This window comes from Elgaria multicarinata, chromosome 2, assembly GCF_023053635.1.
Source record: "Elgaria multicarinata webbii isolate HBS135686 ecotype San Diego chromosome 2, rElgMul1.1.pri, whole genome shotgun sequence".
Lineage (NCBI taxonomy): Eukaryota > Metazoa > Chordata > Lepidosauria > Squamata > Anguidae > Elgaria > Elgaria multicarinata.
In genome coordinates this window covers 162859890-162873081 of record NC_086172.1, presented here as the reverse complement: position 1 = coordinate 162873081, position 13192 = coordinate 162859890, and the positions used below count along the sequence as shown (strand labels likewise).

The 13192-nt window shown below is 38.2% G+C and overlaps 1 protein-coding gene across 1 annotated transcript in view; it reads left to right on the top strand.

The window, feature by feature from the left end:
• Positions 1-172: 172 nt before the first annotated feature.
• Positions 173-13192, top strand: part of SETD3 (SET domain containing 3, actin N3(tau)-histidine methyltransferase) — a 60621-nt gene continuing 47601 nt past the window's right edge. Inside the window, exons 1-4 of the mRNA XM_063118023.1 lie at positions 173-320; positions 9058-9167; positions 9595-9687; positions 11405-11553. Coding sequence (XP_062974093.1) covers positions 9065-9167; positions 9595-9687; positions 11405-11553 — 345 coding nt within the window. The 5' untranslated portion in view covers positions 173-320; positions 9058-9064. The remainder of the gene's footprint in view (positions 321-9057; positions 9168-9594; positions 9688-11404; positions 11554-13192) is intronic.

The window sequence follows — 13192 nt, the reverse complement described above, 5'->3', positions numbered from 1 at the left end:
CTTCCCTCCCGCTCACACGCCTCGCCATAGGTGAGAGAGGCGAGCGAGGATTGGCCAGCTCTGCCATTGCCAGAACTGGGAACCAATGGTAGTCCGGGGTCCGTGCAGGGTGGGTGGGGAGACAGGCGGACCGGGGCAAGCGCGGAGTACCCCAGCAGGGGACTGAGTTTGTGTGCCCGTACGCGCGCGCGCGGTGGCGGGGCTGTGGTTGGCTTCGCGGCGGCCGCCACCGCCTCTCCCCTCCCCCTCTCCCCCCTCCATACCCCGGGCAGCGCCGTCCGGTGAGAGGATTTTGCGCCCCGTGTTGTCGTCGCTTAAAGGTAACGGGGAGGCCTATTCTGTTCCCCTCACACGCACTTAGGTATATGGCGTATGAGGGGGCCCTGGCTCCTTCCTCTTCCTCCCCGCCCCCCTCCATGTGCTGGGCCCCCTCAGAGTCCGCGAGGTCGTCGCCTGCGCGCTTCGGATAGCTTAAACGACACGCGTCCTCGAGGAGGTCGCCTCGTCAGCCTTTCTCCCTTCCCGCCTACCCTTGTTCACACGATCACGCCTACGAAACTCCGTGTTAGTTAACCCGTGTTAATACCAACCGCCCCCCGCGCTTTGGTTGTCATCTCTGGCGGCATTGAGCCCAGTAGCCCTCCTCCGTGGAATAGCGGGTGGAGGGGCCCTACTTCCCCAGTGCTCGCGCAGCGCCATCCCGTGCCCTTAGAAATGCTCCATTGCCCAAGTCAAACGCGCGTAGGATTTGCAGCCTTGACGGTGTGGGACGAGCTCATCAGGTTCAGCTCAGCTTGAATGTGAGCCCTGTGCGTTGTTTACTTTTCGGCCGGCCCTTTATAGTTCGGCAAGACTTTTCCCCAAATAATTTTTGCATAAGGTTGCAGCCCTCGGTGCCTTAAACCTCCACACCCATTTCTCAAGGCTTTTGCTGCATGCCGTATCCGTGTCTTGGCATAGGCTTCCCTGCCCCACGCCCCATTTTCTGTTTCTGCCTCTTGCTGTCTATTCCTTCTACTTCTCAGTTCCCAGCCTCCCACCCTTTCCCCTCATATGATAGTAGTCACACAATTTCTTGACTTCGAATACTGTTTCTTATCACGGCTTGCCCTTCATCTCACTGTCTTTTAGTATTTATGGGTTCCAAATAACCCCTGCAGTTTGTCATAACGTGGCCTAACTGCCACTGTGTCATCTTGATACCCCCATCTACTTACTTACCCTTATCTTTCGAATCTACCCTTGTTTGTAGTTTTTCCCAGTCTCTTTGACAACTTCATATATAGTTATTCTATGATTCTCATAATTCCCTCTGCTTAATCTTTCCTTTTACTTCAGTGCTGTTACTACTTTGTAGTTAACATAGACCTGTCATTAGCATTCCCATACCAATTCAGGTTTCTATGTATTGGCTTCTTACTTACCTCATGGTAGCATCAGTTCTCCTTGACCTTAGTGCCAACTCTATTTCTCTCACAGTCATTATAATGTTTATTTATTTTATTTATTAGTAATATCTATAATAAAATAGTCCCTATGTATTGGCTTCTTACTTTCCTAATGGTAGCATCAGTTCTCCTTGACCTTAGTGCCAACTCTATTTCTCTCACAGTCTTTATAATGTTTATTTTATTTATTAGTAATATCTATAATGAAATAGTCCCTATGTATTGGCTTCTTATTTTCCTCATGGTAGCATCAATTCTCCTTGACCTTAGTGCCAACTCTATTTCTCTCACATTCATTATAATGTTTATTTATTTTATTAGTAATATCTATAATAAAATAGTTCCTATGCATTGGCTTCCATGAATGGCTCTTACTTTCCTCATGGTAGCATCAATTCTCCTTGGCCTTAGTGCCAACTCTATTTCTCTCACAGTCATAATATTTATTTATTTATTTTATTAGTAATATCTATAATAAAATATTGACAGTAACTAGGCTTTCCCTTGTTTTTTTAATAGTACTCAGCATATAACTTTACCAGAATCTACTCCCACAACTAAGGCACTCCTCCTTTCCCATAAGTGTCTGTCTTGTTTGTGCAGATAATGCTTTTATTTCTGTGTCTACATCCTAGCTAGGGCAAAGCTGTCACTTTTCAACTCTTCTCTCTTCTTGATTCTGATTTCAGCTTCTTCTGGTTCTGTACTGGGCACTTGCTTGCTCTGTATAAACTCTTAAGAGCCATTTCAGACCTCCTTGTCTGCCAAACCAACTTACAGTTCCTCTTTTCAGCATTAACTTGCTCATAACCAAATATTTCTTGGGGATTGACTACATCTGCTTCCATCTTCATTCATTCTCATTCACTATATTATCAATTTTTATTTTGTGGAAATTATGATTTGCCCTTCCTCATACTCTTTTGTAATTGGTTCATCAATGTACTACTGCATTTATCCACCCACACACTTTATACTGTCTTATTAGCAGTGACATAGGTGCTAGTGAGTGGTATATGGATAATGGTGTGATATTTTTCTTGCCTGGGTCACTTGCATATGTGTTTCTGTTCTTATCTTTCAATGAGGAAGGAAGTTGTGATATATCAATCTACTCACAGCTGTGATTATAGATATGCATGTATAGCTGTAGTCCTCATTTGTCAACTTTTGTCATACATGCTTTTTTTGTACATTTCTTGAAATCTCATTTTTCTTACTATCTTTCAACCCAACATCATACAACCCTTTCCACTGAGCACCAGCAAAGAAGGGTAATAAGAACAGAAAGAAATAAGACAAAATTGTTATGCTTCAGCACTCCTTTGGGATTCATTTTCTTTTATTAAAATGGCTGGCTGATTTAAGCCATCTGTTCTTGATTTACTAAACTTATTTCTTGTTCTGTGGGTACCTGCAGCATGATATATCCTCACTGCTTATGGCAGACCAATATGTTAGTGATTTGATTTTGTTGAAGGCCTTTGGATTAGATTACTTCTAGAGATCATTTCTATGACAAAGGTTTTGTGTCTTAAAACATGATAGGCAATAACCTATACTTTTAATTCCTGGATGTTTTTTCTATGTTGTAGTATCTGAGAGCCTTTGTATGATAAAATAGCAAAAGGTTGGTGGATATGCTTGTGTTAACTTCTGCTGTATCCTACATGGAAACTGGAAAAGTACAGTCAATTTTAGATAGTTACTACAGAATTGATATTCTTGTTCTTTTAATTGATATGGACCCCATTCAGAAGATACCTTAAACCATGGCTTTAACCACAGTGGTTAAGCCAGAATCCGGGCCATGTTCAAAAAGCCTTATTCACCATGGTTAAAGCCATGGTTTAAGGTGTCTTCTGAATGGGGTCATGCATTCAGTAGGTATATTTTTGTATTAGCATACAATGGTTGCAGTTTGCTTGCTATCAGGATGTAGATTATTGAGGAAAACCCTATAACATACAAAGCATGATAACTCAGATATAAAAACATAAGCAGAGCCGCGCTACATCAGACTAAGAGTCCATTTAGTCCAGACAGCAGGTTTATGCTATAATTAAATTCAGTAAGTTGGCATACTTTTCCTATACTGTGGGCTTAATATGAGAAAAACCAATTCCTTGCTATGCAAATCTGATGAAACCAAATTTATCTGTTATTTGACATCGGGGTAGACAGCCTGGTCCCCTCCAGATGTTTCTGACATCTACAACTGATGGGAGTTGTAGTCCAAAACACGTAGAGGGCACTACATTGCCTACTAATGGTTTTAAGGTTTTAAGAAGAACTAGTTTGATTCACAAACAAAACTGTCATGTACCATTCTATTGTGACAACTACGAAAAGTAAAATTCATTTTTGTAAAATGGAGTTTCTAGTTCAGTCAGTCTGCACTTTGTGAAAGGAAGTTGAAAGAACAGCTTCACTACTATATCAGTTACATCAGTCCAAGTACTAATTTGGGGACATTGCAAAACATATGAGCTACTGCTTATGGCCTAAGTTCCTGGAATGTTCTGCAACTGTAGCACCCTAAGCAATATACAAAATAATAAACAATAAAATATAATTATAATTGCATAAAGGTCATGCTTCTATTAACTGCATAATATAAAATTGGAATTCAGAAGACGGTAACCTCTAATTATTAGAAGCTGGGGATAACCATGCTTGTGGACTTTCCTGAAATATGAATGGCTTCTACTGAGTGCTAGGTTAAAAAGACTTCTGGTCCAATGGTGAAGCAGTTACATTCTCAAGAAGTGCCGTATTTTGGAAGTTAGGCCTTTTGGTTAAAAGAAGGACTTCTCTTAGAAATTACCTTGGTTACCCAGCTGACTTCTTGTTTTTGAAAGCTTGGAACTTGAAGGCTTCCGAGATTCTTATGCCACGGTGGGCTGAAGCTGGCAGGTTGGGAGGAGCAGTAGAAGCAATCCTAACTTCCCTTTTCTCCATGTTTGCTGATTTTGGGAGACAGGCTTTTTGGAAAGGGAGCGAAAGAGGCTGGAGGAGGCTCAGGTCAATTTTATGGTCCCTGGGATACAGAACTCTCTCCCAGGGACCATATAGTTTATATCTTAGGGGATTATTCTGTATGTTTCAAACTCTTATTCCTAACTATAAGCAACTCAGGATTCAAAGCCCAGCTTGAATTATATTGCTTTCCACTTTCAGCAGTATATGCAAAATATGAGCCTATTTAAGCTTTTCTGCAGTGAAAACCTAGCACATTTTTTTCAAATGAGCTTGGCAGTGCTAAAAATTACTTTTTTCTTTCTGAAATTATTACCTTGTTTGCATCTTGTGCTTAATAGATAATTAATTTTCTACTAGTTTGGACTTTGAAAGAAGTCAGAAATGTGTTGAAAAATTGTTAGGTTTTTAGTTGGCCATATCCTGAGGCTCAGAAGAGTTACAAATATTTGTTCTTGAGTATTTGTCTTATTTCCAGACAGATGTCATCTTACTTCAGTCTTGATAGTGGTAGAATTTAGGGTGCAATCCTATGCATGTTTATAAAGAAAAAAAGTCCAGAAATTCCCAGGGTTCCCTTGCCAGCATTGTAGGACTTTTTTATAGGAGTTTTTCATTCTAAAGAAAGATACACCCTTAGGACGGATTTGGACATCATTTTGATCCATGATGGTTCAATAAACGGCACACAGTAGCTTATTTTTTAAATAATCCCCATGATGCCCCACCATACAAATGGGCTAATAAGCTACTGTGTGTAGCTTATTACAGCTATTGTTTGTGATTTGACTTGTCCCCTGTCAGGGTGGATTTGATTTAAATCAATTTAAATCAATTTTAAATCACGATTTAATCACTACTCAGAAAAACTTGATTTAATCATTTATTTATTTATTTATTTATTACATTTTTATACCGCCCAATAGCCGAAGCTCTCTGGGCGGTTCACAAAAATTAAAACCACAGTAAAACACCCAACAGGTTAAAACACAATTTAAGGTTAAAGTCACAATCATGTGACTCCCCCCCCCCCAAAAGTGCACTCTTCCTTGCTATATTTTACACAACTCAGAGTTATCAAAGACTCATTCTTAATATTTACAACCAGATGAAGGTTTCATTTTTAGAATAGCAACTTTTCAGATTAGTTTTACAGATATATATATATATATATATATATATATATAAATATTGATTTGGTTATACTATTAGAAATACATCATAGATAGATAATTATGAAATTATTGCGAGGTGAACTATCTCCAGTTTAATAGGTTAATCTTTCATATTTGGACAACTTTTCTGCTGTACTTTATTGGAAGGAGAAAAATAATCTTACAGAAACCTCTGGAAGAGCATGACTTTGTGAATGGATTAATAAAATTCATTTACAAAAAAAATTAAACAGTCTCATGCTACATAATTAAAAACTAATCCTTATTTCATGATGAATAATCTTTGGACTATAATGTATCTTAAATAGAAAACTATCTTTAGATAGATTTTTCCTCAGAAAGCATTTTATTAAAAAAAAATCCAATTTAAAAAAAGAATCATTTTTTTAAAAAAAACATTGATTTTTATCCACCCTGTCCTGCTGCATTCCTTCTGCCTGAGCGCACTGGTATCTCATATGCGTCTATGGTTTTTAAGCCTTTTTAAACCTCCGACCCAAGAGCACAGTAGCTGTTCCCAAAACTGAAATAGCCCTATTTCGCTCATTTTCTAACGTGCAATTGCACATTTCACCCATTGACGCTACCACAATAACCAGTTTCAGCTGTTCCCAGTACCGCTCTTTCCGTTACATCCATGAAGAATAAAGCGGTGACAGTGATCTGGACCGCTCTTGCCATGCAACTCCGTAGGTGAGCAAATTAACTCACGGTGCCTGAGAGACAACATGATAACCCACAGTGGGTTAATAACCCATTCTAAAAAAATCCCAACAAACGACACGGCAACCTACAATAATCATGGTTTATTTAACCTGTTGTGGGTTATAGTGTCATCTGAACCCAGTCAATTTTCTAGTCTTAAAAGGCAAATATGTGTTTGGGTACTTATAACTGCTAGTCTATGGCATATATTCTTAATACATCATATTAAAGACAGGGACAGTCTATGAGGAGATAAGCTATAAGCCTAGGCATGTGTAATTGAAACAACTGCATATTTCTCTTTTTACCCTTCCTTTCCTATCTCTGTCACCTGTGTTGAATTTTAGTTTGTAAGGACCTGTCCTCTGTAAAAACAACATGCAAATTGATGGCTCAATATAAATACATAATATGAGGGTTATAAGATGGAGTACCACAGAATTTCACCTTAGAGGGGGTTGGCTCCACTAACTTTATGTAGGGCTGTATTTACTTAAAAGTGGAACTCCTGCAACACTTCCTTTCTTTTGCCTGGATCTTGGTATTATACAGGCAGCTCTGTTTAAGATGTCAAGCTGTGGCTTTGGGTACCTCAAGTGATGAAAAACATGTGTGCAATGAATTAGCCTTCTGAATAATAATATGGTCTGCCTTTAAGCAAAGAAGTGAGGTCTCTTATTGTTCTTTTGGTGCATTTGACAGTAAGGACTGTCTGTTTTGCCAACATGCTTTTTATGCCTTTCATTGAAGTACTCGATGTTAACCAGGCAAAGTTGAAATTTGAACTTATGCACTGGAACTTTTCATTCCTGTTATATTTGGAAGTTGCATCCCTAAGCTAGTTACTGTGGAAAAGTTTTAAAGATTGGCCTGGATCAAAGTAAATTATTTCTTTTTAAAAAAATCAGGGTTTTTTTTATTTAAGAAGATTGTTTCAAAAGTTTCATCAAGAGTTATTTAAAACTGGTTTAAAATTCAATCTGAACTTAATGGAAACCTGTAGGTTTGTATCCTAAGAATGGGCGTCCAAGGGTGGGGGGGTTCCACTAACCCGCTTATATGATTGCTTCTGTAGTGAGAAGCTGTGTGGTGTTGTGGCTAAAGTGTTGGGCTGGGAGTCGGGAGATCTGTGTTCTAGTCCCCACTCAGCCATGGAAACCCACTGGGTGACTTTGGGTCAGTTACAGACTCTCAGCCCAAACTGCCTTACAGGGTTGTTGTTGTGAGGCTAAAATGGAGAGGAGGAGGATTATGTACGCTGTCCTTGGAGGAAAAAGACGGGATATAAATGCAATAAATAAATACTAGTGAGAAGCTATAAGTGGTGAAATTCCTATGGCATGGTAACATTTCCTTTCTGTCTGTATTACCAATTTTGGCAAGACACTTAAATTTGTTCTTGTATTGTGCATTTAGATTTCTATCCTCTCCTTTAGTAGTTTTTTAATTTGGACCTGTCCTTTCATTCTTTGTAAAGTGCCCATATGTGGTTAGTACTATATAAGTAACAATGCTGTATGTGGTATTATAATATCCTAAATTTCAAAGTTTATGTTTAATTGAGATGTCATAAAATGAGAGGTCTGATGAAAATAACTTGTAAATTCTTCTTAGACTTGGCTACACTATGATAATTCTTTCATCTGTCTGATAAGGTCTTTGGGATAATTAAAACTTGTTTGAATATAGTGGGTTGAGCAGCAGTTGAGTCCTGAAGCATTTTATTAATGGCAGCATGTTTGAGTATGTCTAATCTCACCATCTTTCTAAGGGGTCATGGTGTAATAAATAAGATTGCAAAATCTTACATTGTAAGACTTGCACTATTTAACCTCTTCTGTGTTTAAACATTCATTTAATGCAAAGTGAATGTCTTTTGAGGGGAAAGTATTGAGTGCACGATTTTTTTAATTATTGTGTAAAACTGATGTGAGGGAAGGAAAAGAATATATTTGTATCTCATCAAGGAAGGATTTTTGATGGAACAGAAGTTCAAAGCTGAACACAATTTAAACTCTTGCCCAGCTTGATTTAGATTGTGAATTTGGTTAAACTCTTGCTGCTGCTTTTCTTACATGCTTCTTCATGCCAAGGTAGTTGGATCCTCTATATTTGGATTTGCACTTTTGTTGCATGAACCCGAGCATGCAGCAAAAGTGTTGACAGTTTTTTTTTTCTGTAGAGAAGGTCTCTGTACATACATCTATACCGAGATTTATGTTTTGAGTACACTAAGAAGCAGAATAAAACATTTTAAGCCTTGACTGTTTGTGCAGGTAGGCGCTACTTATCTTAGTTCAACATTACAGCCCTGATTACATGAATGTAAATCCTACTGAAATCAATGGGTCTTCTGAGTTCACAGTTTGCTGTTTTCTGTTGATGGATTGCAAGTCAAATATTTTATTGCTGCTGATTATTTTTATGCTGCTAATGACTATCTGTCTTAGGATCAAATCCAATATATGCAGCATTTAAAAATGTAACATTTATTTATTCTGGCAACTTGCACGGTAGGCTATCATTGCTTTTCCTAATATATATGGATGCTTCAATTATAAATGTTACCGGTGAGCTTTTAAAAAAATACACAATGTGACATATATTTTTCTTAGAAGACTTCCAAATATTTGTTCACCCCCCCCCAAGTATTCTCTCTGTGGTAAGAGGGAATCTGATAACTCTTCCCTGCTCCCCAGTTTATATCTTAACACAAAACCCTTTCTTATTTTGCTACTGTTCTCTTAAAGTTGAAAGATGGGGAAGAAAAGCAGAGTGAAAACTCAGAAGTCAGGTACAGGAGCTACAGCAGTAGTTTCTCCGAAAGAGATGTTGAATCTAATTAGTGAATTATTACAGAGTAAGTATATCATCCTTAACTTCTGGGGTATGGAGGGAGGGGATGAGCATGTATATAAGTTCATATGAAAAGGAGGCAATGAGGAATTAATATTAATTCAATATTCAAATCTGGAAATGAAAGCTGTCATTACTAGAAGCCACCCAAATAACATTTTGTAAATAAATAATACGTGTCAAAGTCTGTCCAAGTTCTAGCATTGAGACCTGAAATATAGAAGTTTATGACTTTTGTAAACTTATATTTTTAGTATTGGTGCTCAACTTGAGTTCATTTATTTATTTACAGTATTCATATACTGTCTAATAATGACTGTTCTCGGATGAAATTAAACATAGAGATCCATATGTGATGCTTGCTCTCTTGATGTTTAGAAGGAGGGGAGCTAAATTAAAGTGAACAAACATTATTTTGTTTATCCTTTCAGAATGCAGCAGTCCAACTCCAGGTCCTGGAAAGGAATGGGAAGAATATCAGCAGATTCGAGCTCTTGTTGAGAGAATCCGTAAAAAACAGAAAGGTAAACAAGAAAAGGGATTTCTAATTGTTTGTAATCGGAAGTAATATTGGAACTTCTGTGTTTTTTTTTTTAAAAAACACAAGTAAATTTCAAGCACAAGCTGACAGTCAAAAATATCACATGGATTAATGTCCTGTCCAGAAAAGTTTGAAAAAGACCAACCTTGTGGTAGGATGGGGAAGAGTGCCTCACTGTTTAACTTTCAGGTACCACTTTACATACTTTAAATATTTGTGCTTCAATATTGAAGTTTCAGATACTACTTCCAGTATTCTGAATATTCACCTGCTAAACCTAGAACTGTTTTGAATTGTTCTGTAATATTGGTTTAATCCAAATATAGGTGCATGCAACTGAGCTTCCAAAAGCGGATTTCCCTGCCCCATCCTCCCCACAGCAGCACTTCTATCCCCCTTAAAATGTTGCAGTGAGGGTCAGGGCATTCTACTGAACGAAAATTGGGTGGGTGCATCTTCCGTGAGTGGTGGCCTTCTGTCCACACAAGGCAACTCCTGGATCCAACCTTACATTTCTAAGCACTTCCTCCTCTAAAACCTAGAATGGCTTCATTCAGCACTTGCTACCAAAAGTATAGTCTACAATTGTTGAATGGTTCCATGCTTTAGTATGCTCACTAATTGGGCAGTGTCTGCAAGAATTTTTGGTATCAGAGCAATCATTATTTGTTTTATAATCCCAGAGGTTAGTTTGGCAACGTCTTAAACAAGTAACTAGAAATATTTCCAGTGACAATCATTCAGTGCTTAAATTGATACAGAACCTTGAACAATTCCATTTCATAGGAGTTGCTCACAGCAGTGAACTCAACTTTTTGTTTCTGGGGTCAATCCTTGTATTTTTTTTTCTTTCTTCCTCTTATTTGAGGCATCACAATTTAAAAAAATAATCAGAATACATTTTGAATATGGGGAATTCCAATGATCAAACTGTGGGAAGTAATGTGTTTTCATTTTGTTCAATGAAAAAAAATATTCTGTCTTAAACTCTTCACTGAAGAATTTCACATGCATATTTATTTTTTAAAAGGAGAGTGGGAAAACAGAATTGCTGCTTTGGAGACACATTCCCCCCCCCCCCCGTTACACAAGAAAAGATTTTCTTGGTATTAAAGAAAACATTACAATGTAATAATGTAAATAAATAAAGTAATACATGATGTTAAAAGTTTAACCTGTTTATATTTATCATTTTAATAATTTACAATAAAAAGTTCTCTGTCATTTTGCAGCCTTCTTTCACTCTGATGTAATTATGTTTGGTGACAGGGCTGTAATGATTTATAATATTACTAAATATTACTAAAGTGGGGCCTCCATAATCAAAGGCAAAATAATTTCATGTCATCCCTAGTCCACGAAAAGGGAATTAAGTCAAATAGCGTTTCAAGTTGCCAGTCATCATATTACGTTGATTGTCAGTTGGTATTTCACTTTCTGGCCCAGTGATACAAGTAATGAATTTGGAAGTTGCTAGTGCTCACAGTTTTTATTGGCGAGGATCTTTTATTCTGAGAATGATTGATCCCGGTTAACTAAAACTGAATATCACTTTCCACATTTTAAAGCTACTATGCACAAGTTCTACGTTAACATTTTCAAGGGAATAGTCCAGAAGAATAATGATGAATGCTCTCTGTATGCTAATTAGCTTTGGTGCTTCACCATATGTTTTTCTCTGCTATTAAATATGCACATAGGTTTGTCTATTGTATTTGATGGGAAAAGAGAAGATTATTTCACAGAACTAATAAAGTGGGCCAGAGAGAATGGTGCATCCACAGAGGGTTTTGAAGTGGCTAACTTTGGAGAAGAGGGTTTTGGTTTGAAAGCCACAAGAGAAATAAAAGTGAGTATAAGGTAACTTTGGTAAGTGTATTATAAAAAAAGTCACTTGATCAATCTCCCTGCTTTGTGCACTATGTTTGGAAAACTAAATTGGCAACAAGTTAGAGATGCAGCAGAGATTACTTAGTTGCTGCTTTTGTCCAAATTGCTTCTGAGATCCAGAGATCCTTTTGTGTAGTAGAAGGATCCAAAAGACAGTGGTATTGTAAAATCTCGCTATGCTAATTATTTCATTGGAAGGAGAATAGTGGTTGGATTTAGTCTCCCCATCCTCCTCCAGTTGGTTTGTACTTTCAGCAGTGCCAATTTTATTTATAACATATCTCACCTTCCTTTTAGACAAGGCTTTGAGACAAATAAATAAAACCTTTTGAGGGCTGAAGGTGATTTCCCATCCAGGTACAGGTTTATTTCGTTGCAGCAAATTGCTATATCATAGTACCTTCAGACGAAAATCTTGGCCCCTTTACTTTGTGTATGGGGTTCAGGAGCACTGTTGGATGCACAGGAGAGTACATGCACGACATTCTTTAATAATTGCAGGTCCAGTTATGGAAAAGCGATTCATGGGAGGAAACGTGTAAAACCTAAAGTTTAGTCTTTAATACTAGCCTAAGAATGCCTTCTTTTTCAGTTGCCTGTCCGCTACCAATCCGCTTTCTTTCTGATTTTCTCTTTAACTAGTCACTTGGTTAGCAACTCCCTCTCTGCCAGAAAGGCAGAGAAGAAAAAGGCAGAGGCTTGCTGCTGCTAGATGTTTCCTGCTGGATAGCATGGCATAATATCCTCTGCTTTTGCCTTTCGGTTGCTTTGAGAGAAGGACTGGGAGAAATGGATTTCCAAAAGGCTTTTGACAAAGCCCCTCACCAAAGACTCCTGAGTAAACTTAGCAGTCATGGAATAAGAGGAGAGGTCCTCTTATGGATCAGTAACTGGTTAAAGAACAGAAAGCAGAGAATAGGAATGAATGATAATTCTCCCAATGGAAGGATGTGAACAATAAGGTCCCATAGATATCTATATTGTGGCCATGCTTTTCAACTTGTTCATAAATGACCTGGAATTAAGAGTGAGCGCCAAGTTATTTAGGGTGTTTAAAACAAAAAGGGCTTGCGAAGATCTCCAAAGGGATCTCTCCAAACTGGAAGAATGGGCATCTAAATGGCAAATACAGTTCAATGTAAGGAAGTGTAAAGTGATGCACGTTGGTGGTGGTGGGGAGTAAATCCCAAATACACATATATGCCAATGGGATTGGATGAAAAAGTCAACCCAGTGGGTGGCTGCTGTGAAAAAAATTCCGTGTTAGGCACAGTTAGGAAAAGAATTGAGAATAAAACCGCCAAGATCGTACAAATCTATGGTGCGACCACACTTGGAATATTGTGTACAGTTCTGGTCAGCGCACTGAAAAAATGGATATTGTGCAGTTGGAAAAAGGGCAGCGAAAATGCTCAGGGGCCTGGAGCAACTCCCCTGTAAGGAAAGGTTATAATACCTGGGACTGTTAAGCTTAGAAAAAAGGCAAGTAAGGGGAAACATTTTAGATGTATACAAAATTAAGCATAGTGTGGAGAAAGTGGATAGGGAGACATTTTTCTCCCTCTTCCACAACACTAGAATCTGGGACCATTCCATGA